At 41.2% G+C, this 26,621-nt stretch overlaps 2 protein-coding genes across 5 annotated transcripts in view; one reads left to right on the top strand and one right to left on the bottom strand.

Moving 5' to 3' along the window:
• Window positions 1-93: 93 nt before the first annotated feature.
• SMIM20 (small integral membrane protein 20) lies at window positions 94-10,486 on the bottom strand. Of its 4 annotated transcripts, XM_061470484.1 has the most exons (4): window positions 10,326-10,486; window positions 7,514-7,570; window positions 6,634-6,788; window positions 5,664-6,185 (listed from the first exon to the last, which is right to left on the bottom strand). In XM_061470484.1, the coding sequence occupies exons 1-3, from the start codon at window positions 10,459-10,461 to the stop codon at window positions 6,670-6,672; spliced, it is 312 nt and encodes a 103-aa protein (XP_061326468.1). In that variant the 5' UTR covers window positions 10,462-10,486; the 3' UTR covers window positions 5,664-6,185; window positions 6,634-6,669. The 4 variants fall into 4 exon arrangements, with proteins under 4 accessions (XP_061326475.1, XP_061326468.1, XP_061326490.1 ...); XM_061470491.1 differs by lacking the exons at window positions 5,664-6,185; window positions 6,634-6,788 and adding an exon at window positions 94-318 and having other exon boundaries at window positions 10,326-10,474; XM_061470506.1 differs by lacking the exon at window positions 6,634-6,788 and having other exon boundaries at window positions 5,664-6,226; window positions 10,326-10,468.
• Window positions 10,487-10,784: 298 nt separating this feature from the next.
• SEL1L3 (SEL1L family member 3) overlaps window positions 10,785-26,621 on the top strand; it is a 38,135-nt gene continuing 22,298 nt past the window's right edge. The window contains exons 1-8 of the mRNA XM_061470473.1: window positions 10,785-10,958; window positions 14,512-15,073; window positions 16,558-16,684; window positions 19,250-19,371; window positions 20,743-20,858; window positions 24,107-24,162; window positions 25,162-25,294; window positions 25,849-25,981. Coding sequence (XP_061326457.1) covers window positions 10,887-10,958; window positions 14,512-15,073; window positions 16,558-16,684; window positions 19,250-19,371; window positions 20,743-20,858; window positions 24,107-24,162; window positions 25,162-25,294; window positions 25,849-25,981 — 1,321 coding nt within the window. The 5' untranslated portion in view covers window positions 10,785-10,886. The remainder of the gene's footprint in view (window positions 10,959-14,511; window positions 15,074-16,557; window positions 16,685-19,249; window positions 19,372-20,742; window positions 20,859-24,106; window positions 24,163-25,161; window positions 25,295-25,848; window positions 25,982-26,621) is intronic.

Raw genomic sequence — 26,621 nt, 5'->3', positions numbered from 1 at the left:
ATCACATAAACCATATTAAAAGCACATAGAAAATGCAGGGAGAAGTAATACCCCACAAGTTTTTCATGTGGGACACAGGATTTTGGACAAAACTATGGGAAATTCTTTGTTATATGTGACATCCAGCATGCCTGTGTTACCCACTCACAGGATGACTATAAGAAGGACAAGGGAATGGAGCTTATTTCAGAAGAAGCTACAAGCAGACAGTGAAGATTCTGTTACTAGGATTACCTGCTTTCCACGCTTCAGAGGACTCTTAGAGGTGCTGGTCAGCCAGTAATGGCACAAGAGTTCTTGTATGAACCTTCCTTGTATCTGTAGATGGGAGGAAATAAGGCTAGAGCTGCCCTGCCACAATCACTGGCACCCCAAAAGTCACAGGTAATAGACCAGGGAGCAAATGCTTCTGGTTAACATCCACAGTGGCTTCCTCTTCATCCAGGGTAGAAAAATAAATACATTCCTCAAATGTGTCTGACCCATCCAGTTCTGGGAGTGAATGGGTGGCTGAAGAGGACTCCTCCTACAGGAATTTCTGCTGAGGCAATGGGAGTACCTTCCTCCTCTACTCTGATTGGCATTGCTGAGATTCACTGTACAAAATTACAGGAAGAAGTTGACAGCAAAGGAGGTACCTTTCCCTGTCACCTGAAAGACGCTTTTCAGCATAAGGTCCCTTCCAACTCGTTATTCTCATTTCTGATCTCTCAAGGTAGGCTAGAGTGAAGGGAAGTTAGATAATTTCTCCTTAGATGAAATAATATTTCTCCTTAGATGAAATTATCTACTTAAGATGAATTTTTCTGCTTATGATAACCTCATCTTGGCTAGGAACTTTCTTTAGAAATGTTCACCTGTGATCTGCTGTGGAGGAAACAGGGAAGAGGGAAAGAAGTATCCCAAATTGCTCTGTGAGCAGCAGAGCCTCTGAAGGCTGTGTTCCAATGGATTTATGTTCTATGTCCCTCATGCTCCTGCCCATTGAAGTGGCCAGTATGCCCTGTCTCCTCTTCATAACTATCACCTGACCTCCAAGGTATTCCTCCAGGGCTACAGGGGCAATACTCTCTTCCCTGGAGTATCTTCAGATCTTCCTCATCTCTTTTAACTGCAACTCAGCTTCGCCTGCTCAGTACTTGCAGCAATCTTAGAAGACTTTTAGCTATTTCTCAGGCATCTGAAGGTCAGAAGAGGGGACCCATTGTTACAGAAGACAAGGGAAGTAGCAAGTCAAAACACTGAAAACTGCTGAATGCCGAAAAATTGCTAAGGCACCTGGAACAGCAGCAGAAGCTGACCAATTTTCTGTGGTTTTGTGCAACTGTAATAACATTCATAGTGGGTTGTGTTTCAATTTGCATGTAGAAGCTTATACTCCAACTTGGAGATCTTCTGAAAAACATCAGTATTGTGAAAAGCAGGTGAGTTTTCTGTTTGACTCCCCAAAAAATAAAATTCCCATATTCACAGCCTATATTTCAGCAGTGTAAAATCCTGGGCAATTTCAGAAGTTGTTTTCTTTCAAAAAGATTCTTCAAAACATTTTAAATTCTTGGAACCAAAATAAGATTCTCACACAAATCCAGGCCTATTTTTCCTAAACATGAAGAAAACTCCTCAGACAAGAACCAAATGTTTTCTAGAGCATAAACATCCCCCCCCCCCCCCCCCCCCCCAAGTATTTACCTTCATCATGCCTTGCAAGTAAGGGGAGTACTCTGATTGCCATTTTACATATGGAACTGAAGCTCAAAGGGTACATTACTTGCCTGCTATCAGATAGAAGCATGGTAGAACAGGGAAGTGACTACCGTCCTGTTCCCAAGACAGTGTCTTAAACGCTGCACCATTTTTCTTGCAAGGCCCACAGAGTCTGTGATATTCACAAATACACCTCGGATCAGAGGCTAATACATAAAAATGAGAGCTTTAATATGCTTTGACCTGTACTTTGGTTTTGCTCTCTCCCATTATACACTGTCCTCATAGAAACAGTGTCTACCTGCAGCACTTTCCCAGAAGCTAGGAAATAATTTCCTTCCACTATCAAACATACTATTTGGGCAGCCTGGCACCAAAGAAAAAGCCAATACAGTGTTTCATTTACTGCTGTGTCTGCATGTTAACCTAAAGGTCAGATAGGACAGTACACAGTACTGAGAAAATGAGTAGTTAATGATTGCTAGACTGCAAGAGGGGAAAATACACAACTTACATTGGTTTAGAAGACCGCAAATCACTAGCACTGCTTCTTCTTCTTCACTGTATTTTGTGGAAGGCTATATGTACAATAACAATTATGACGTTTGTTGGAGTCTTTTCAATGTGCTTTGAGTAGGACAGAAAAAAATGTCCTCTCATCAGTGTGAACAATCTCAGTGAAACATACACAATATTTAGCAAGAAAATCCCATTTTTCTTGCTATGTATAATCTGGCAGCTTGCAGTATCTTTTGCCATATTTACTCCTTCTGAAGTGTTTGTGCTTGAGGGTTTCATTGCATCATCAACAGTCTGTAATGCTCTGAAACTAAGCTGTGTTTAGACCAAAATGCCAGACTTGTTCTTCATGGCACAAGTTTTAGTAATTTCATAACTTATCAGCATACAACAGCAGGCCTAAACTTAGTACAATGATGCCCTGTTGGGGCATCAAAGCACTGGTTAAAACTTTCCTCCAGTCCTCCAAAGGCTGAAGTTGTATTTGCTGTTCTTACTGCAACTAGCATAAATAAGAAAAAAATGCATTTGTATTACAGAATAGTTACAAAAAGCTGTTTTAAAAAATCCTAAAAAGGCATTTTTATCAAATGCTTTGTCTCAACCTTTCCATCAGAACAGATGGACCCTATGGGCTCCTCTGCAGAAGGCAGACTAAGAATTATATAGAATTATGCATCATTGTAAACACATCTAACAACTTTGTGTGATAGCACTGAAAAGTGATAGCTGTTGCAGGCTACAGAAGTAGCAAAACCTCTTACTTCCAGAGGAAGATAAGGAGAGTCCTGGGGGGCACAACTTCACCTGTTACTGGGTAGCTAGGAGAAGGAGAGGCTTACCTCCAGTGTCCAAGAGCAAAACAAAGCATTGTCACGAAGCCCAGAAAGCCAGCTGCAGGATTATAACTTCCCATCTGAGTCTTGTGCAAGTCTCCAGGCAGCTGGCAAATGCCAGAGCAATCACAGAAAATTTCAGTGTAAATAGTTCTGGAGAATTATTGCAGTATGTTCCTTGTTGACTTGACAGTTTTATCCAGACAGAATGTCAAAGATGTGAAAAACACATTCACTGCTCTAACAGTTTAAAGACATGGGCAATCAGCCCACTTTACTAGGTGGAACACAGCAAGTAAGAAGTGATGATCAGTAAAACCAATTCTTTCCAGAGTTCAGGTTCACTTCAGGATGCAAAACACACTGTTGCAAATACTGCACAGGAAATCACAAAACTTAAAAAGCTTTTTTGCCGTGGAATGAATTACAGATCAGGACCAACAAACATGCACAGTTCTATAAATGCTACACTACTGAGTTCATGTACTCAAATGTTTTGCAATGTTTAAGTAATAAGAAGGCAGAAGGCTCAGCACCTGCCAGCAACAACCAGTTCTGAAACCATCCAACATTTTTCTAAGCAAGATCCAGACTTGTCAAATTGCTCAACTTCACAAAGCAAACGACAGACAGATTATCTTATCTCCTAACTCAGTAGTTTAATAGCCTCTGTCACATCACTTATCCTGAAGAGTGGTTTCTTTCACACTACTACCATGACGTATGTTTTTTAAGCATGCGTCACCAAGTGACAGAAGCAGCATTATTTAACAATTCCCAGTTTCTCCAGAAACTTCTTGTTTTGCAGCTAGTCAGTTATAGATGGAGAGCCCGAGTTTAAGCAATACTGTATTTCCACTGCAAACACACTTTAGACAACTTTGCTGAAACTGATGCATCTCTATGTTTTGTCTGAGAAAACAGAACCCAAGGCTCCCACATTTCCATAGTTTCATTGAAGAAAGAATTAAATTATTAAAAAAACAGTCTGTTCCTCAATTTAATTGCTTCTTCTTTTCCCAGGAAACACTGAATTAGCTTTGTGACGGTGTTAGCAGTTGTGACTGTGCTATATAGTGAAACATCTGTCATTATCCCTACAGTGAATGTGTATACTTCCTCCAGCTTCAGCCATCATGTGAAATCACCTGAGAACTCAAAGAAATCAAGTTTGATCTCATTTTTCCAGCAAGCAAACAAAAAACTTGTAATGCTCATAGTGGTAACAGGAGACTGGGGGAAAAAAAAAAAATCAACTCAAAGCAGAAACGCGTGTTTGAGTGGGAGGGGAACAGTAATGACGGGTAGAAAAAGAATCGCAAGTAGCAGAGAACACTGTGAACATCCAGTCTTTCATCTGTCACCTTAATAAATGCGTGATGTCCAAAAAAAAGCTACTGACTTCATAAGTAACATTCACGAGGCATACGTTCTTCCTAACATATATGATCTTGCAGTGCTCCTTAAAATGTTGTATAACATAATGAAGTGCTAAAAAAAAATCAAAAGGTAGTATACTCAAATTAACGCACATGCTACATCTGTACTTGAGAACAATACCGGTTAGGTTATAGACTGTAACTACAGATTATAGACTTGTTTATTTTCACTGAAATCTGAAAACACATAGTTTATTCAGAACCAATTATTAAGAGAGACATAGAATTTAGGTAAGGATTTTTGGTAGGGGAAATGCTTTGCTTGCCTGTTCTAACTATCATTATGCTCACCATGGAAAAGTGTTTTTAAAAAGAGATTCTTTAAAGTATCTGCTCTTTTACCCAAACATCTGGTGTTAACCTCCTGTATTAGGTGTACCAGTTAGGGTTTTGGTGACAAGGAAGGCAGGCTGCAGGAGTTGCCCCACGCTGGCCACAAACAGCTCCAGCTGGTTCCGCAAAGAACCCACTGCATCACACAGCTCAGCCCAGCAGCCAAGCAGGTGGCACCTTTGTGAGAACATCAGACAAGCAGAGGAAAGAGGGGGAAAAAGTGAGAAACAGCAGTATGAACAAAGTCAGGAAAGAAGGTGGGGAAGGAGGTGCTCTAGGCACCAGAGCAGGTATTCCCCTGTAGCCTCTGGAGAAGACCTTGTTGGAGCAGCTATCCACGCTGTGGCCTGAGGAGGAGACCACACTGGAGCAGCTGGGTATTTCTTGAAGGAATTGCAGCTCATGAAGAGCCTATGCAGGAGCAGGGGAAAAACATGAGGAGGAAAAAGCAACAGAACTGTTGTGAACTGACAGTTACCCCCCCCCCCATCAACTGCTCAGGGGACCAGGAAGGGAAGAAACGGAGGAGTTAGGAGCGAAGCCAACCCTGGAAAAAGAGAGGCAGCGGGAAGGCGCTATTTTAAATTTTGTTTCTCACTATCCAAATCTATTTTGATTGCCATTAAAACTACATTAATTTACCCCAAGTTGAGTCTGTTTTGTCTGCAACAGTAACTGGTAAGCAACCTACATGTGTTTATCTGGACCCACAAGCTTTTTCATCCAATTTTCTCCCCTGTCCTACTAAGGAACCAGAGAGTGGCTGGGCAGCACCTGGCCAAGGTTAACCTGCACGCCTACTTGAGAAACAAATTAAAAAAATACACACTGGTTTAAAAGGAAGAAATTTTAATGTACAAATGTACACTCACCTTGTTACATTTTCTGCACTGATCTCTCTCAGTATATACTTTTATCATGTTTTCGTAATAAAACCGCAAAAAATAATTCTCAAACTAGGGAGAAAACTGCAGCGTCTGCATGATTTATTCTAGTCACAATTTATTCTACAAGTGTCTACATATTAACAAAATAGTGCTCTTCCCTTTTCTCACAGAAACAAATATTTTACTTTTAATCTCAAGAATCATACAGCTCTCTACAGTCTGTGCACTATGTCCCAGTATCCTCTGTCAAAACTAGCATGAGTTTATCTCTTAGGACTTCAAGCAGTAGCCTTTGGTGCTCCTCATGTGCCCACACAACATATTCAGAATTCTTCTCCAGCGACACCCAAAGACAGAGTTCAGTGAAAGAAGAAATGGCTGAAGATGTCCATCTTCAGTTTTGCCTTGCAATACACCCAGCCGCCAACATTACTTTCTTCCAAATGGATCAGACCATACTTTTAACCCTACAAATCAAATATGAGAATAACAGCAGTTCATAACTAGGCTGTTGGAGGAAAAAAAAAATAGAAGAAAATTGGTCTGCTACTGCAGCCTGGTGTACAAAACAATAAGGAACCAAACAATTTCTGCCCTGAACTCACAGCTCTGCTTAAGCTTGCAAAAATATTTTAAAAGGCAACTTCCTCTTGCTCTTAAGCTTCAGATAATGGAAAAATTTATTACATTCATAAGTAAGGTGTTCTAATATTGCTGGAACAACCATCTAGAATTGCACCTTGTACTTAAACTTGTCTAGATTTCACTTTCATCTAGTGGATCTCATAACTTCTCAGCAGCAGCTAAATTTAGATGGAAAAGATATAATGAGGAGAACTGATCCTCAAGTACCAGCATCTTGGATAAATGAGCCAGTCCAGCCCTCTTTTATGTTTAATAAAAAGGCAGGTTTACCTGACTTCTATTTTGCAATACCCTTCCCACTCCTCTTCAGCATTTCACCACTTTCCTGGAAAATAAGTCCTGCACCAATGATTGAACTGACACGTGTAGTAATGACATGGCATTAATCCTATTTGGTTTTCCTCTCATGCTGATGGCAGGCTTTTCTAAAAACAGGAATACATTACCCTTTAACATACTCAGATATGAACTATTTCATCAAGACATATCATGTCTTTAAACAAGACACATCATGTTTAAAGACGCATCATGTCTTTAAACAAGATGTGCTAACCTTACATAATGAATAGCCAGTTCCATTAGCCATGAAACAATGAACTACCAAGGACAGTCTGCCATACTTTAATTTTATTCCCCTCATATGCCCTTCTACGGGCAACAGGGATCAAAAGGCTATTAGCATTCTAAATTTTCTTTGTATGTAGTAGATTTCTGCCTCATCCCTCCACCCATGAGGCTGGAAGGTACTTCAAAGTGCTCATAAATTGTTTTTCAGCCGAGTTGTAAAGCAGTATTCCACAAACCAGGGTACAATAGTGTATTCTTTATAACTACAGCTCAGCTCACCCACGGTTCTTGGTTGCTCTGGTTCAGAAGATAATTTCTAGTATGGAAATTGGCATCTATTGAAGAAAGTGCGAAAATAGCAATTACTGCAACTTATTTGCCTTGTTAAGCCAATTTAAAACAAATTTCATTAATCTGTACTTTTCAACTCAAGAATTAGCCTGAAAAAAAATTCATGGCAAGTTTATTATATATATTCTTTGAATATATTCTTTACTGTATTATTTAAATCCATGTAAGTATTCCAGTCTTACTTCAAGAAGGTCTTTTAAACAATCAATGCAAACACATGAATCAAGTATACCTGCAGGCTGAATATCCTCTTGAACAACCCCAGCTCGGTTTATTGACTGTTCTTTCTCTGGAAAACAGAACAGAAAGGACACTACTAAGAAGAAAGAGAATACCAGACATCTTGAGTGCACCCATTTTATTCATTCTACATGCTACACAGTAATATTCTGTTGAGTATCCACCTACATAATGGAATGGAGTCTTAATACACTGAGAAACTAACAGCTTGTCTGTTTTGAGAGATTACAAACAATAAGATCTTAAAGTAATGACTACTGTTCAACAAAAGATGCCAAAACACGTCATGATCTTACCACATAAGGACTAGTACTTTCAGGAGCTCACAGGCTCAAGGTAACTCTCAAGATTTATTCTTTCCAAGATCAGTGACCCCCATTTTCAGGCCCTGAAAGATTTTGCATCTTACCACAAGCAGATTTCATGACAGCATCTACAAAATTACTGCACGTAAACTGTGTGAATTTAAGGATTGGAGGGATATTTTTCCCTACAATGGGCCTGTCTCAGACTTTTTTGTTTTAAAGTTTCAACCACCTGAAAGACAAGACATGGCAAAATCTATGTAATTTCCCTTTACTAAAGGCACCTCCTTTTTTCCTCCCTGCCAGTTAAGTACTTCACCCCTGTGGTACTTTGAAGCAGGAAGTCAAAGCTCTGAATTAGCCTTCTGCCCAGACCACTGAACTTTAAACAACTATAGGGTGCACGTTCTCAGGGGAAACTCAGAACTAAGTTCAACTTAAAACTGAAACCTTTCAGCCTCCTATCCCACTGAGAATGGCCAGGCACTATGTGTTATTAGGCTGTCGAGGTACAAGCCTAATGCTACTGGAAACCAGCAGGCGTATCACAGTAATTGATTCGACTTGCAAGGGAGGTAGGCACGGGAGGCAGATCCAGCTGTTGCTCCAGAGAACTAAAATCAATTCTTGCCTTTTGCAAGATTACTGTGTGATGTTAATGATGATGTCCAGCTTCAGACCCAGCATTCCAAAATGCAGAAATACTGAGTATCCACCACAGCTCAAGGCAATGGAAGTTGTAAGCTTCTACAGAAGTTGCCATACAGCAACATGCACTCTGAAAAATCAAATCTTGTGTACCCTAGAGGTTAAAATACTTCTGCTCAAGGACCACAAATGTGAAATTCCACGTTTTTGTCTCAAGTATTATGAGAACTAATGCTTGTGCGTCTCTCACACTGCAGTGATAAGCATCAAGAAAAGCACATAAGAAATAAGTAAAGGTCAGATCAAAGGAGAATTTGAGCAGCAAGCAGTAAGTCTAGACTTGCATATTAAATAGAAAATTTAAGCACTTGCTAACTGTGCATCACTTATATGCTAAACCAAGACTAAAACAAAACCCTAACCTACAAGGGAACATACGCTCACATAATACACAACTACAAAAGAGGATGTCATCTACTAGTTGTTTCCTTCCCCTAACGCAGTCTCACTTCTGGTATTATATTCTTGGAAAGTGCATCATAAGCAAAAATTAAGGTTTTTCAATAGGAACACAGAGTAGAAAACCTTTGTGGGCAGTTTCCAACTTCACAGGCATAGCTTCATTAAATAAAAATCTGCTTGCAAATTTAATTTTAAATCATCTTTGATACAAGGCTAAAGTCCCTCCAAGATCAGTAAGTTTGTTACCTTTTCCTTTTTTTTTTTACTTCTTCCTAGAAATCGCTTCAGTTGTCTCAGGAGATTAACCACATACATCTTCAGGCTGTCGTCAACAGCTTGCTGACTTTTGCACAAGCTGAAGCAAGGGGATGAGGCAGAACTTTTACCCAGAACCTTTACCCGCTCCCTTCCGCGGTACTGAACCGCGGCTCACGGGTGCGCCCCCTACCGTTCCCGCGGCGCGGAGGGAGCCAACGCTGACAACCGCGGGGCTTCGCACCCGAACCTACAGGCGACTACGAGAGCTCCCTCGTCCCAGCGCCCAGGGACGGGCTTTGGCGGGTTTTGTGTGGTACTGGCAGGAAAGCGGGCTCTCCTCAACAGCCAGTTTCAGACCGAGAGCAGCGCTAGCAAACCATCGCAACCGGTAAAGAAACTGTTAGCACTGTTTAAGGTAAACACTTAAATTGCAGCTGGAAAACATAACTCAACTTAAAAGAGTCACACAGAATGGTCTGTTTGGGTTGGAAGAGACCTTTAAAGGACATCTAGTCCATTCCCCCCAAAATAAGCAGGGCCATCTTCAACTCGCTCACGTTGCTCAAGAGCGTTGTACAATCTGACCTTGACTGTTTCCAGGAATAGGGCATCTACAACCTGCTCCAATGCCTCACCATCCTCATTGTAAAAAACCGTATTCCTTGTATCTAGTTTGAATCTACCCTCCAAATATAGAATCATCATGAATTGTCCTATGGCATTGTCCCCATCCTTTTTGTAAGCCCCCCGGAGGCACTGGGAACTCTGGGCTCTAAGGTCTCCCCTGAGCCGTCTCCTCTCCAGGCTGAACGAACCCAACTCCCTCAGTTTCAGCTCACAGGAGAGATGCTCCAGCCCCCTTATCGAACCCTTTAACTGCCTTTCCGTCCTCGTAACAGCTTCAGTGAACAGCTAAAGGGTGTCCTTGAGCACGTACTGGCCTGTAACTTGAAACAAGAGTACTACGAGTTTTATTGTTTTTTTTTTTAAAGTATCTCTCAGGCCACTCTCACCCTCCGGCAGCCCCGGGGCACCCTCAGGCGGGCCCGCTCGCGCTCCCTTCCCGTCCCGCCCCGCAGCGGGACACAAACCGCTCACGGCCCGCTCCCCTAACGCCGCGCAGGCACTTACTGTACTCCTCCGGCATTAGCAGCGGCCGGAAGTAGATAGGGTAAAAAGCCGCCGCCACCACGGCCACGAAACCACCGAAGATACCGACCGTGCGGTACAGCCCCGCCATCGCCGGCGGGCACAACCCGGAAACCATGTGCCTCCTACTTCCGGGACGCACCGGATGCTCCGCCTCCCCTGCCTGGCGCGACAACAGCGGCGGGCAGCGCCCCCGTGCGGGCCGGCGGGGCACAGCCCGGTGTCCGCGGACCTCGGCGAGGCGGGGACGGCGCCGCGACACACCCGCCGCTGTTCGTTGTGTCACGACGGGCCAGGCGACCAGCCCTGTCCGCTGTACCGGCGTGCGCACGCCTCTGCGCTGCCCCACGGCACGGCCGGGGAGCTCGGCCCCCACAAAGAGCTCGGCCCCCGCGTGTAGCCCAGCCCGGCCCGGCCCGGCCCCTCCACGCCCTCGGCACCTGGCTGCGGTGGCCCCTCCTCCAGGAAACCGGACCTGCCGCGTCCTTGTCGGCGTGGCCAGGCTCGGACTCCCGGGCTGGGCAGCGCCGCCACCGCGGCGGTATGGACCCTCCGGCTGAGCGCCCCGCCGTGCCCCGCTGCCGCTCCCTTCTGCTCCTCCTGCTGTTCCTCACGGTGAGTGGCGGCCGGTCTCGCACCTGCCCTGGCCCGGCCCGTCGCGTCGCATCGCGTCGCGGCCAAAGACTGGCTGCGGCGAGTGGCCGGGTCGGGCGGCGGCTGGCGGTGAGCGCCCAGCCCCGCGGGCGGGGTACGCGGGTGCTCCGCGGTGGAGCTCCGCGCTCGGGGGGGCAGTGCGGGACTGCAGGTTGTGGTCAGTCGGGGCCGGAGCCGGTGCCCAGGGGTGCGCGGGGGCCGAGGCCGCCGCTCGGAGCCAGCCTCGCGGTTGTCCGGCCTGGCCCGGCCCGGCTAACCCCCTCCAACCCCACGGTTATGCCGCGTTATGGATCTGGGGGACATGAGGTCATTAAATCGAGGTGTTAGAAAGCTTTACCGAAGTGACGTGATATTTGGGGTTTGAAAGAAGGGGGGTGTCTTTGACATCTACTTACACGTGTCACTGTGGGGCTGCTCTGGCTTACAGAAACAGATGCCTTTTAGAAGCATCTACTGAGCTGCTTTTTCCTCTTAAGGCTGTTGAACACGAACTCGGTTAAACTCTCTATGCCTGTAGGGGGTATTGATGCTGATGGGCAGCTTTTTGGCATGTTTCCTTTTCAAGCATCTTAAGATCTAGTGTGGCATGGTGGGTGTTCACAGGGAAAGGGCTCTGGTTATCTGCAGACTTTGTGCAAACAGGTGCAGTTTCAAGGGGCTGTGTGGGATTTCTGCAGGGGTGAGCTCCGGGAGGGTCCTGCTGAGATCTTATTTCCAGCAAGTGAAGGAACAGTTTCTCATCATTTCTGTATGTAATACACTGCTGAAAAATTTCCCTTCCCTATTGGTTGTTGTGATTGCCTCACACAATGATTCTCATCCCAGCGTCTGATGGGGTGACTTGTGCTAACTCCTCCAGATTCAGCAGGTTTTAAGAAAAAGATCAAGAAAAAAAAAAGAACTTTTAAATTTTTTGTGGCTAAGTTGCCCCATACAATGAAGCCTTTCTTATTGAGCTCTGCCAGTTTATGGTCACAGTTTGAATCCAGCATACGTGGCCTCTTTACTGTGCTGGGAAACTTTTATATTTAAATCTCATAATCACACTTATTGTGTAATCCTTTCATCCTCGCTCTCATGGTCGGAGATGATACACAATTAACTCTACCTTGTCTGAGATAATGGGGGGAAGGTACTGTGCACATTATGCAGTGCTCTGGGGACCCTGTGTAGAGGCAACCAAGTGGTAACAGAGACACAGCTGTGGTCTGGAAGAGGTTACGGTCTGTGGTCTCTGCTGCAGGGTGTGGGATGGCTCAGGGGTCTTTGCACCATGCTCCTTGCAGTATGAGCCTCCGGAAGGGTAGGTTAGGTGTGGTGTAATGGCAGACCCAAACATGCTTCTTACATTTTTGTAGCATGTGTCTCAACTAATACCCAAGGCACCAAAGAATAGGAAGAAAAGTTTCTTGAGTAACTCTATGGGAGTCATTTAGCAGAACGGGCACTAAGGGAAAGGCAGTAAGGCTAGCAGAGCTGAAGCTCACCTTGTGCATCAGCAGTCACGGTACCTCACACTTAAGTGCTCTATGAGCATCATGGAGTTGCTTCTACAAGGAGCCGGCTTTGGATTGCAGAGCTTTCTACCATGGGATCCCCACCGCAAATTTTCTGCCACTCACTGGAAGTCAGATGGCCACATTCATACACTGCCGTATCTTTGTTAACTGTGCTAGACCCAAGCTGTCATTGCTGGAGGTCAGCTCCCATATTGCTGTATTGGATAAACCCCTGAGAAAACTGGGAGCTGCCTGTGTGTATTTTGACAGTAAATATGTGTATGTGGTAGCCACACAGTGGTACCACGGTGCTTTGTAGTGTCTACCTGCTAGACTGCTACATTTTGTGCTAACCGTGTGGCATTGCTTTCATAACATATTACCATCTTCCTCATGACACAGCCCCATATCACAGGGATTAAGCTGTTTACAAGTACTCTTTATTGTGAGATTAAAAAAAAAAGTTAGGAATATGAATGATAATTACCAAGTAGAAGAGATTTACAAGAATTTGTCTTTACTACTATGCACTTTTGATGGTTTTAGAGGTATCTAGGACCAAAGAAGCATTATGTAGGAAGCATAAAAGAATAGTATCTTTGTCAAGTCAAGCTCTGAAAGATAATAAAATTAATATTAAAATTAGGATTCTCTTATCAACTTTTGTATGAGTATTTGTGTATGTGGTTTTGTTACAGGATATAGTAACTTTTCCAATGGACACCAACTTCCAATTGTGATTACTTTTTTAGCCCTTTCAGTAGGCATTGTTTTTCAGTATCCATATTTATACCTTCACAGGTTTTGCTGGCTTTATGTTTTCAGAGTGTAGCTCTCAAGCAGTGTTAACATATCTTAAGAAATAAAAGCAAAATAGTTTATCATTAAGGACTTTTACTGATCCCCATATTGGATCACAGTGAAGGTCTTGTACTCCAGGTGCATGACACATAATGCTGATAATTAGAAATGCACTAATAACTTGGCCAAAGCTTTTAAGAATCACAGTGAAAAGCCATCAATCCAAGATAAATTTCAGTTCGATTTGTTTAAGCTTAGCAAAGTTAAAAGTTACCAAAGACATATCTTCTCATTTTAAGCAATCTTAATGACCAGCTTTCCTGGTAATCCTAAGAGGCAATTCTGAATGTTTTAGATGGATCAGGGGACTTGGCAGAAGTGCGGTCCTAGTGACTGCCCTCTAAGCTAAGTAATCCTCAGTATCCTTGGCAGTGCATCAGGCCAGATGCTGATTGCAGAGCAAGAAGAAAAGAAGCTGTTTGAAGCCGTAGGTACAAGAACTTCAACATGGAGGATGATCCTGGTGTATGTCCAAACACTCACAAAGTTTATTATAATGTACGTAGCTGCGGAGAGCAGAAGCTGGGCAAAAACTGCCTGCTGGTCTTGCTGCTCAGATTTGTAAGTCTGTCTCCAGGATAAGAACATTTCAATAATAATCTCCTTAACACTTCATGAACATTAATTCATTCTCAGGAAGCCTTAGTTCTTACGACGTCCTACAGGTATCTGCATGAGAGGTGACAAAATTAGCTAACTTTTACAAAAGATACAGAAACTTCATGTAGTGGCAGTACTAGTGGACAACAATACAATGAATAAATGCCAGTACTTTTTAGTATATACTCTTTAGGGATGATTCTAGGACCATGTGTCAATAGCATGACGTGTAAGTCAGTATCTTAGACCGGATTCTGTTTGCGGAAGGGCGAAAGGATACACCCTGTAAATACAGTTTGTTTGTAGAAGCATGTGTAACTATGAGAATTTGATGTAAGGGAGTTGCTACCATTAAAACCTTGATGATAGCTCTCCAGTAATGCACATCTGCTTGCTGTGTGAAAGAAACCTAATATTCTGGAGCTCGTGCATGGTATGTAAACCTTCTGCTTGTGCATTGCTTCGTGTGCTTCTGTTATTGCTGCAGGTATATTAGTAATCATGTAAACTTAGATTCTCTGGTTAACATGTTTTGTGTTTGTTTTTCTTTCCAGAATTTTGTGCCATCCTTTGGAAAGGAAACATTGCGGACAACAGCAGTTCAGTTTGAACCAAACATGAGTCATGTGGACTTTATTCATTTAAACATTTTAGAAAGGAAGGTTCTTAACAGTTCAGAAGTTTCAGTTCAGTATTTGTGTTCTAAGCCTTGTATTATCAACTTAGAAGCAGTAGCTTCTTCCGAGTTCAGGACTGGTGTACCAGTGTATAGAAGGAGATGGAAAGATGAGAAGAACCTTTATGTCAGCAGAACTCGACAAGTACATTTGAAATTTCCGAGCATCATGGTTTACAGAGATGACTATATCATCAGAAACTCAATAATAGTGCACAGTGTGATATTATACGCATGGATTAGTCACAAATCAGTTACCAGCTATGATACTGAGCAGAATGAAGACTACCAGGATGCAGTTGCCAAGAACTACACTTTCTTAGAAGCCGTTCCACCTTTTGAGCGCCCATTTAAGGACCACAAAGTTTGCTTTCAGTGGGGTGCTGACTATTTGTGGATGCTCCAGGCAAATAGGATACCTCAGTGCCCTCATGAAAGTGGTAGGTATAATGTCACTTTTTTCCCCCAGGAAACTAATGGGACCCAAATAACATCCTTGGTAAGCTGTTAAAAGCACATACCAGTAGTAAGTAGTAAATGTTATGTAGGATGATTTACTTGGCAAACATTGAACATTTAAACCTCATAACTGAGGGGTGAGAGTTGCAAATGACTGAAGCTGTCATGTCCCTCAGGACTGACTTGTTTCATCACTGCCAGCTTGGAAATTTGTAGCAGCATGGCCTTCTATTTTCTAATGTATTCAAACAGCGTTATTTAAAAACTAGTGATTGCCAGTTGAAAGCATTCCTTTGTCTTCAGAGAGCATTGTTCAGTCCTTACTGCTTTAGGTCAGTTCTTGCATACATAATTCTCACACGGGTAGTCTATTGATGCTTAAGATTATGGCCATGCACTTAGAAGCATATATTTAAGACTTTATAATGCAATAAAATAATTATAGCTCTCATATTTTTCCCCCAAAACATTATGTACAAGCAGTTTTAATTTTAAAATTTATAGTTTAAAATAACATAATGTGACTTACCAACTATAAATAACTGAAACTCACAACTCTCTAGATTTTCTCTGAGTTCTGATAATTTTTGTCTCTGCCTGTCTCTAGCTTTACACCTGCTGACAATTCTTTATTTTTTCTTCAATATGTATTGAAAACAGAATCTGAAAGAAATTGGGTCATTTGCTTCTAATGGTGTCTTTCCTAGGAAATCCCATGATGGTATTTGTGTAATTTGTTTTCGCTACCTTAACATGTAAAATGCTCTGAAGACAAATAGGGAAGCAATGATGTTGCTTCTTGTTGGAGACAGCATGTGATCTCTGACAACAGTGTGAAGCATCTTCTCTGTTATCAAATTGTATTATAAATGAAAACAGTTTAACAAGAAACAGGAGGAAATAACATTATACTCGGATTTGGTTTTTAAAATAAGATAGGAAATCTGATGATGTGTCATGGCCTTGAAAATCTTTTTCCTGTTTCTTAGCAGGGGCAGCTTTATAAGATTTATTACAGGATTATGCATATCAGTTAAGAACAGAATTGGTATCTATACATACATACAGTATAAACTGGAGAGCTGAAAATGGAGATAAAGCCCAAGAGCTATGGAGTAATGTCACGAAGACGTAACCAAAGATAGAATGAGATTTAGGTGAATAACATAAATGAAGATTTCTTCCTTACTAACTGGTTCTTTAAGTGTCTCAGATTTAAATGAGTCTGTTCTTTCCCTACTCCTAATACCAACTGAAAATGGACTTCACTTTCTGTGGGTTATTCAGTCCAAGACTGTACTGTATTTAATAGCAGTGAGTGAAGTTGTGTTTAAGGACTTACTGAAGTTTTATGTTAATTTTAATCTGTTATGTGATTCAAATATTTGACTGTATGAGTATGAGCTAATTAATTAGTTATAAATGCTTGTTGTCTGGCAGATTTAAGAAGGATTGTATTTTGCAGATGGTGTCCAGATTCTCAACTTTATATACTCTTCCAGTGGGGAGAAAACAGGAATTGTAAAGAAATTTGAACAGTTTGAAAACAAAGAACTTGAGACAGTCAGACAACATCAGATTGATTATCCTATGTAAGTATAGTCAAATAATTGAAGTAGGCTGTAATTGATTATTGAAGGCTATAGAACATACTTAAACTCTTAGGCTATACCACAATTTAAAGGAATACTGCCTACCAGTTTGAGAAAAGGCACAAGAGGAAACTAGTTGGCAGTTCCTTCTGTTCTCTGATTTTAGTTTTGGAGAGGATCAAGCTGAACCTCAGGAATATATTTAAAGTATGTGCTAGTGCAGTGCTGTGTAAGGGGTCCCAATAGTAGGTGAAACTGAGCTGATTAGATACCCTTAGAAGGGTAAGTCGGATGTTCTGTCATAGTCAGATTGCTCTCTCATGACTAGCTAGCCTGGGGTTTTCTGCATTACAGAGAGATCTGCATTTCAAACATCCTTTTGAGGCCAAGTACAGAGTGTGGTTTCTTGCAAGGGCAAGCAGTGTGGAGCAGCTTTTTCGCTATAATTTTACACTCCAGTTTATGTTGCAGCTGACAAGCCCTTAGTGCTAGAATCCCCTGCCTAGATAAGTCTTACAGCTTGAGCTTACACTCTTTCGTTCCACTATCACTGTGTAAACTCTCCTAGTTGGACAGGAGTAAAACCCTGTAGCCCCTGCACACTGTTCAGTTACAGAGGAATCATTCTGTGAAGATTATCTTTTTCTACTCTTCTTCGTCTTCCCAGAACTGTCACAACTCTTCAGTTGTATTTTGCAACTTTAGAGGAAAAAGTATATATAGAGATACATAAATATATCTCCCTTCCGCCAGATCCTGTTACCCCGGCAACATTATCACAGAAATAGGAAATGATCGCAGGAACTGGAACTTGCCTGCTGGTTTGTATTTGGCCTGTGACCACAAGAAGAGTGCCAAAGAAGACTTGCCAGATAGTGCAGGTTGCATACAAATTACTAGCCCTCAAACTATAGTTCTGAAGTCATAAGTACAGAGAAATTTTTAGCTCCTGGCTGCTTCAGGATAGGTGACAGCCTGGTTTGCACAACCTACTGCCCTTTGCTCACCAGCACAGTTGCATTCTGCTCCTGAGGTGCTCAAGCTGTGGTTGAGAATATATGGCATGAATTTATGTGTGCCTTGACCTGCTCCACAGGGTTCCACCCTCTCTTGCCTTCAGGTGGTGTCTTCAGTGTTAACATGCAGTATTGCCTTTGTGTTGTGGTCGCCTGTGGTTGTGACAGCCTGGGGTAGCTCTGGTAAGAAGAGGAAGAGAGTTTTCCCTCAGCTTTCTGTATGTGAGTGGTTGTTCCCTGTTGCAGCAAAAGGCCAACAGAAGCAGGTGGATCTAACTGAAGTTACTTGTTTTACTTCAGTCAGGGATTTGTAAAGAAAGAGGACTGGAGATAGACAGCTGCCATTTGAAGTAGCTACCAGTGGACAGCCTGCAGCAAGAATGGACTGGAACTGTAAGGGACTACTCGCACTGTAGTGCATTCTGTGGCAGTGGAGAAGTGAAATGAGTCAGCATTGTCCCAGACCTGTCCCAGGAAATGTCCAGAACAATTCTGTGCTCAGCTTGGCAATCTAGCAATTGAAGATTAACTATAGACTGCGGCATTTAAAGTTTGCTATATTGCCAGAGGTGAAAGACGAAAAGAGCGATATATAAGCATAAGCAGTATTTCTGGAAACACAGTGTTTGCCTGTAGGTCATAACAATCAATATACAAGTCTTTGTGACCATATCTCCTTCTAAAAGTCACTAAGAGAACTATTTTTATCAGAAATTGTAATAGTCATATTGCTTCACTGACTGTATGCTGGGGTATAGTTTTTATTGATGTTCAGCACTTGCCTAAGTGCTGTGGAAAGGTTACAGAAATAAGTGGTCAAGTTTCTGTTAAAAGCACTGAAGCAGATTTAGTCTGGCACAGAGAAATTCCTTAAAATTAGATGCTGCAGTATAAGTTATGCTTTTAGTGCCTCAGCCAGCTTTGCACAGAAATTTCTAACTAGATATCATTGTTGGGTCTTCAGGTTTTTATTTTGCACTTCTCCATAGTTTGCACAGGTTCCACCTTTATTTATCCTGTGCTAACTTTGTGACAGCTATTCATACCTATCTGTACTACCCAGCCGCTGGATTCATTTTCAGCTACTTCTTCCAAGCACATTTTCACAGTTTGCATTTAGCATAGAAGACGCAGCTTAGTTTTTACTGTCTTTGACAATCAAGACTACACAACCATGCATTTGGGGATTTTCTTCTGTAGCCTGCATGCGGGAGGTTGCCTCCAAGTTGTCTCAGTAGTGTTTCCAGTCCTTTATTGATGTGGGATCTGGCAGTAGCTCTGAATCAGCATTTTGGAATTGATTCAGATAACATTCCCGTACTCTTCTCTCATGTTGTTACCACAAAAGTGTGTGGTTAAAAGGAGATCACAGATCCAAGAGCCTTAAGTACTGTTGCTCTGAAAGTTTTCACTGCACAGGAAATGTTCTGTTCTGAAGATTATGTGTGTGAAACAGGTTTGCTAAATTAAAGTGAAATGTGTGCTTTTCAAATTATAGAGGGAGATTTCTCATTAAAAGTGGATTTTTTGTTTATTTTTGCTCATGCAGGTTCACTCTTTCTATCTGGCTGTATTTACTCCACCACTGTGAAAAGGATCTGTGTGGTATACTCTATTTTATTGATCCAAAAGAAATGTACAGTACTCCTGCTATATTTCTAAATGAGGAAGGTAAGGGATATTATTAACAGCCTTCAGAAGGGGTCTAATATAATCTTCATAGATTGGTGGCTAGAAATGGCATTTATAAATGTGTTATCAGACCTATTTTGTGAAACTGATCCCTTGCAAAATTCTTCTTTTTGACTACAGTGTCTCAGTAGAAACGTAGCTACCAAATTAATAGGGTAAAACTGAGAAACAGCGGCATAGCTTCTAGTCTTGGCAAACTACAGAAAATGTTTGCTTTGTCAGGAGAATAGACCTGTAGGTCAGGAACATATAGTGGTATTAAACAGTCTTATATCAATGAACAACCTTTGCTATTATTATTGAAGTATTATTTTAATATTCTTCTCGAGTCTTATAAACATACTACATGAAACTTTTTGAAAATCTGAAATAGCATCAGAAAAAGGCCTTGCCTGTATGGCAGTGTTCAAGAAGCACAGTCTATTTCCCCGATCCAGTAGAAGTTAAGAGGTAGCACTGTCTTTAGTCTAGCAACACTTGTAGTAGAGGAGCATTCCTACCAGAAGACGGCTCTTTAACCTCTGATAGAGAATGGAATTCAGCAGCTGTGGGCTGCTGGCAGGCTCAGAGAGGAAGGAAGTGTGCAGAGTTTTTAAATTGCATACCTGGCTTTTTATAAGACATTACATTTTTCTCTTCCCTTCTTTGCAATTTTTTTCCTCTCTGTTATTTTTGCTATTTCAATTTTCACTGTCTTGTAACCAATCTAGATTAATTAATTTATCCGTTATAAACTATATAATAGGTGCTTTGAAGAACAAACAAAAATGGCAGTTCAGCTGGAAGTTGTCCTCTTGATATGAGATTTCCTTGGAGAGGTTTTGGGGCAGTTTTATTCTCAGTGTTGGACTACATTACCATGATAGCTTGTTCTGGTCTCAAGAGCTCAGACCATGTCCAGGTTCTGCAGGTCCAAGAGTGGAGGGTATAGTCATCTTCTTCGTAATCATTGCACTCTCACATCCTAGCAGTTGAGTGTTGAGCAGGTACTACTATCTGCTGTTCCCTTCTTCTGTTCGCTGCAAGTCATGTCTGCTTTCTGGTGTTTGAGATCAACTGTGACACCCTTATGTTTAGTATGTTTAGCCCTCAGACAGTTTTTTTGAGTCTGTGGTTTCATGTGGGATCCTGGGCACTAGCATCCGAGATGTGTGTAACTGACTCATGGAGCACATTTCCCTGGGATTCTGTGAGAGCTGATGGATGGCTTGGCGAGTGCTCAGATCTCTCTTGGTGATGAAGAGGATGAAGAAGACAGAATCATTGTAAATAATACTTTAGGAACCCTGTTGTTAATCTTCATATTTCTGTGGTGGTTGTTTACTTTTTCTTCCTTTGTTGCTCTGTCAGGTTATGTGCATATTCAGATGCACCTCATGAGAGGAGATGACCTTGCAGTGAAAACTAGCTTCAGTCTTCCTCTGAAGCAGTGGTTTCGACTGGATCTCTCTTTTAAGGGTGGACAGGTATGCATGCTACTGAATTACAGGATTAAGGCTGAGATTTGTCTCATTTGATTATGCTTCTGACAAACCCCTTAATAGCTGAGGCTGAAATACTGTAATTTGTACATGCTTACATAGCAAAAGAATGAAAATTTATAATTAGAAATTGTTGGAGGATGTTGGTTGAGACCATCCAACTTCAGGAAATCACTCAGATGCATAAGAGCCAAGCCTAGAAATACTGAGTATTACAGTAGCTATCTTGGCTCATGGTTGCTCCCTAGAGACACTGTTAACTGTGCATGCAACCAGGACTCCTGGCACAGGTCGCTTATCTATCTACTTGAAGGTGCATGGTATGAATAGCTCTGAGGGACTTTGCACTTGGAGGCTTAGGCATTTCTACCATTCTGATATGAAAATACAAGAGTCTGGGCTTCTGTACCATAGCATGCCTCTTGCCTAGATGTGTTAGCTAGCAGGAGGCATGTGCAGTTTCTAAGTTTTGCATATTTCACAAAGTGGCATAGGATTGACTATCATTAAAAGGCAAAAAGTATTGGAGTATACCTCTGTAGTAGATAAAATACGGCATTTGCATTTTAAGAAATCGCAATTGTTTTTTCAAAAAACCTTCCAAAAGCAGCCCTGAAAATGCAGGATCCCTGCCCAAGATCCCTTCTTGTCTGAACCTTCAGCTGTTATAAGATAGTAGGATGTGAAAATAATCAACCCCCTTTGTCTTCTCTTTCTCAAATTCATTTCCTTGAAAAAGGTGGAATAGATTACATTCTGAATTGAAAAAAGAAATTGCTAATTAATGGCAAGAACAGCTAAGCAAATTTAAAGTATGAGGTAAATGACTGAAACAATGCTGCACTGAGAGAGCAAGGTACAGGCTAAGCTACTGCTGTTCCTTTGCACCCCACCTTTAAGTACTGTTAAGTATGTAAATGGTGAGCAATTGATTGTCTTGCAAGAAAATAAAGTAGAAACATGTGTTTACTTTTAATAAAATATGCTATTAAAGGGAAAAGTGGGGGGAAAAGTGCAACAGGGAAAAGCACTGTCTTTTTCTGCTTGTTTAAATTGTAGTTATAATTTAAGTTCATGGGAAAGGGAAGACCCTATGGATTCAGGTGCAAATGTGAAAATTACTTTCAGTATTGATAGAGAGAGTGTTGGAAATTTGGGGATTGCTTGTATGATTAGATTAAGAAAAAATATTCTTCCATCAGACAGCAGAGTGAATTTATTCAGGTGTGAGATAAAACATATGGTAAAAAAATTCCACTTCTCGACAAAATAAGGGAGCCATGAAGAGTTTAATGACACTCTTGTGAAAAAAAAAGGAAATAGGACTAAACTTGAGAACATTTCAGTACTTAGAGCCATTCCTTGGAAGAGGTGAAGCTGTGGTTCAGTTCCATCTTAATGACATATTTTCCTGGAATAAGTTTTTAAATGCTACATCCTCAAAAGGTACAGAAAAATCTCCTTGTTTAGGCACTTTGGGTCCAAAAGAGCAAGGAAGCTGGTGAAGGGTCTGGAGCACAAGTCTTGTGAGGAGTGGCTGAGGGAACTGGGGTTGTTTAACCTGGAGAAAAGGAGGCTCGGAGGAGTCCTTATTGCTCTCTACAGCTACCTGAAAGGAGGTTGTAGTGAGGTGAGTGTTGGTCTCTTCTCCCAGATAACAACTGATGAGACAAGAGGAAACACTCTCACGTTACCCCAGGGAAAGTTTAGATTGAATATTAGGATAAAATTCTTCTCTGGAAGGATTATCAAGCGTGAATACAGGCTGCCCAATGAAGTTGTTCAATCACCATATCTGGAGGTATTTAAGACATGGATGTGATGCATAGGGACGTGCTTTAGTGGTGGACTTAGCAGTGTTAGGTTTACAGTTGGACTCAGGACTTAAAGGTCTTTTCCAACCTAAGTCATTCCATGAGTATTTCACTTCTGTTGATTTAGATACATTTAGTCCAGCATGATCTGAAACAAAATAGATAAATTAGGGAAGGTTGAGAAATTGAGGCATCGAGAAATTAATGAGATTTTAAGAGCATCTAAAGATGCAGATGAATCCCTAAAAACACCCAGGCATGTGAGACAATTTTGCAGGATTGTTTTGTGAGTCCTTAGGCAACTTTTTACAATACCAACATGTATAAAAATCTAATCTTCCTTCTCAAGCATCGGAATTCCTTTATCCAGTCTGGCTTTGAAAGCCTACTGAAAGTACATTTGTAGAGGCAGGAGTTGAACCCAGAGTTTTTTAAATCATGGTCTCTTACATTAGCTTTACGGCCATTCTTCACCAGTAAGCTACAAGTTCTTGATGAGAGATTTAGCATCTCTGCTATATCAAAGCAAAACAGCATTTCACACTTTGGAAGGATAAAAGTTTCAGCAGAGTACAGATGTCTTGTAATTCAGCACAGGAATGAAACAGCTGAATGTTGTGGTTTAAACCAAACCAGACAACTCGTTCACTCACTTCCCCCCCTTCTTGCCCTCCCCCTACTCCCGGAGGGACAGAGAGGAGAATCGAAAAGAATGCAACTCCCGTGGGTTGAGATAAGAACAGTTTAGTAACTAAGGTATAACACAAATCACTACTGCTACCACCAATAATAATAATGATAAAGGAAATAACAAGGGAAGAGAACACATCATCTCACCACCAGCCAACTGATAACTCGCCCCCCCCAGCCCGACCAAGCACCGACTGATACCTCCTCCAACCCTGCAGTCTCCCAGCCCTTCCGGCTAACTCCCAGTTACCTCCTGGGCATGACGTGCTGTGGTATGGAATAGCTCTTTGGTCAGTTTGGGTCAGGTGTCCTGTCTCTGCTTCCTCCCGGCTTCCCCTCCTCCCTGGCAGAGCATGAGGCTCACAAAGTCCTTGGCCAAACCAAAACATCATTGTTATCAGCTCTGTTCCCAGGCCAAAAGTCAAAACACTGCACTGCATCAGCTACCAAGACAGAGAAAAATGACTGCTACTGCTGAACCCAGGACACTGAAGTAGGCACCATCTGTGCTATTTTTGCTATTTTTGATTGCTTGCAGTTGGCCATGACAGACAGTGCCAATGCTTTCTGTTAAACTCTTATGATGTATATTGGGTATGTGACACCTTCCTCTTTGGTGCAGAGGAGATGCAACAAGCTGCAGCTGTAATCTTCTGAACTATGAGTTGAAATGGCTTAATAAATAAATCTTGTAATATCTTGTTTAATTAATATTTTGTGTTCTTTTAGATAGAAGTAAGCAGTGTTGGGAAGAATTTGAAAAGACATCATCATCAGTCTTTTACGTAAGCAGCATTTTCCCCTTTGTTGAGTAATAGATTTGTGTGTGTGTTCAGATACAGAAAATGGGAGAAGGAGAGCACAAGTTTGTAACTGAGATTCCAGATGATTTTCAAAATGTCTGTGGGGTGGTTTTCCACTCTGTGCTTTCAAAAACAGTTTGCATTTTACTGTTCTTACATGGAGCATGAGCTAAAAAATTTTGTTAATGCCATGAGCTCATTAACATGCTGCATGATCTAGTACCCTAGCATCTAATAACCCTCACTAAAGTCTGATTGTAAGGTAAGTGGTATTAGGATCTATCTTCAAACGAAGTCTTGGCCTTACTGAAGTCAAGGGAAGTTTTGCTGTTGCTGTGAGAGAGCTCCGATTTCAATGGTGAAATTGTTACTTAATTTGCTTAGGTAGAGAGCAAAATTTCTACCAAAAATGTTCTTGCTCTATCCTTCATTCTAAGGAACTGAATATTTCTTTAATTTAATTGTTTTATTTCACTATAATTTAAGATTCACTCTTTTTTGTGCAAATAATGGTGATAAACCTTATAATATAGAAAGTAAGTTACAGTAAATTGCAGGACAGACTTCAGTGTTTTTCCTTCTCTGCTATGGTTTCAAACCAGAAATTGTAAATTTGTAGATAGTAACCCTAGGAGACAAATAACTTAAATTTTCATATGCCAATTCTAGAAACGTGCAAGGGAGAGCTGATACTGAAATCTCTTAGGTTGTGTAATGATGTATAAAACACCAGAAGATACCTACAGGTCAGAAAAATAAAACACCTTGCTGGTTTAGTATGTCTGTAGACAAAGGGTTTGTTAAATTTACTCCACACCTTGCCACACCAAATTGCAGAGTAGATTTTGAGAGAAAACAGATGAGAAAAGAAGGTAGTGGCAATGAGCTTAAGGCTGTCAGTTACGGAAATTTTGAGATACATATTTCCTTTTATCTTTCATAGTACTTCTTGATTGCCAACTTCTCTTTATTGTTTTCAAGTTTTAGGGAAGATTTCTATTATGATGACACTGCTGGATACTTTGTTCTTGGAGGTAGTGGATATGTAAATGGTATTGAAGCATTCTTTGGACCTGTGAAGTACTATCGTCTCAATGTGTTGGAAACAGAACAGGTAAGTGAAAGCAGTATTTGGAAATGTTTAAATGTTAGCAGCCAGCTATGGCTGTGCTTTTTATTGTATTTTTTTTCTTAACTGAAGCTCTTGCTAAGTGATAAACTTGCTATAAATCATAATAGTACTTGGGAACTAAAATGTGATAATTTTCTGTTGAAATCTCAGAATGTTAGTTACCTCTTCACATGTAAAACGATGTTCATATATCTATATATAAGTAGAATTGCTTTGTTTCCCAGAGTTTTTGATGATACAATATTGAACACACTTGATAAATTAGTGGGTTTATTGAAATAGGTGGTGAAGGTCACACAGGCTTAGTCAATTTTGGAAGTTCATCCATGGTTTTTTGGATTACACTGAATGTTTAAAGTCATAGCCTCTTGTGGCCAGCATCAGGTTGCCTGGCACATTAATGTGATTTGCTAGGTAAGCTGATTGGAGTAAACAACGTTTCCTTTTAGTTTTTGTGTGTAACACTTCTTTCTAGTTAAACATTGACAACAATAAATACTGTGGATGCTATTTATCCATAATTTGCCTTTTTATAGATTTCTAACCCTCTTCATGACAAAGAAACAGTGGAACAAATTGAACTTTACTACGAGAGATGCATGGACATTCAAGAAATAGTTTATGCGTACAGACATATTGTAAAGCAGGGTGAAAAAGCGCAAAGAAATTGTGAGTGTTGATCTATGACATACGAATTTTAAACTGTTATCTTTGGAGACCTGTTTTCTTTCCTTTTGCCAGAATCTGTATAACAATCATCAAAAGTAAACTTAAATTCAGCCATAACAAGAAAAAAGGCAATTTGAAGAGATTAGGCCTGTTACTGGTAGCTAAAGCTGTGGTTTTGTTCCTGCGAAGTCTTTCATGCCATGGAATACAAGCTTAAATCATATTTCTTCTCTAACAAGACAGTTGCATAAAGGGACAAAGAAACAGTTTCAAGCTTTCATGTAAGCTGTTTGATTGCCCGTCTTCAGTTTCAATCCTAAACAACCCTAAAGGCACATGTATTTTAAACCTTTTCCCCAGAATGGCTGGGTTTTGCTAGAATGTCTCTGCCACAGTTGCCTGATGGGTAGTAATTGAGAGGTTTCTATCAAAGCAGTCACTTCAGTGAAAGAATAACATAGCTTAAATGTGTGCTGAAAACTAATTTATATTTCCAATTAGAATTTGATTGCATATATTGTGACTAGAGTATGGAAGAGGGTAGAAGGAATACATATTTGTAAGTGGCCTGCACTAGCTATATGAGCTTTTATCAATAAATTATCTTAGTTTAAACTAGAAATTTTTAGTTAAATTTTTA

This window comes from Pezoporus flaviventris, unplaced genomic scaffold, assembly GCF_033815535.1.
Source record: "Pezoporus flaviventris isolate CSIRO_AGI_PZ_B2104156 unplaced genomic scaffold, CSIRO_AGI_Pfla_v1 ptg000002l, whole genome shotgun sequence".
NCBI classification, from domain to species: Eukaryota; Metazoa; Chordata; class Aves; order Psittaciformes; family Psittacidae; genus Pezoporus; species Pezoporus flaviventris.
This window is presented reverse-complemented; position numbering and strand designations above follow the sequence as displayed.

Bases quoted from the DNA above. Each gene is read 5' to 3' on its own strand.
- SMIM20 (XM_061470484.1), bottom strand. From the start codon at position 10,461: ATGGTTTCCGGGTTGTGCCCGCCGGCGATGGCGGGGCTGTACCGCACG. The intron at 7,571-10,325 runs GTAAGTGCCTGC...TCTGTTTTCCAG, and splicing joins GCTAATGCCGGAGGAGTACA to AGAAAGAACAGTCAATAAAC. The intron at 6,789-7,513 runs GTATACTTGATT...TCCTGTTTTTAG, and splicing joins AGAGGATATTCAGCCTGCAG to AAAAGCCTGCCATCAGCATG.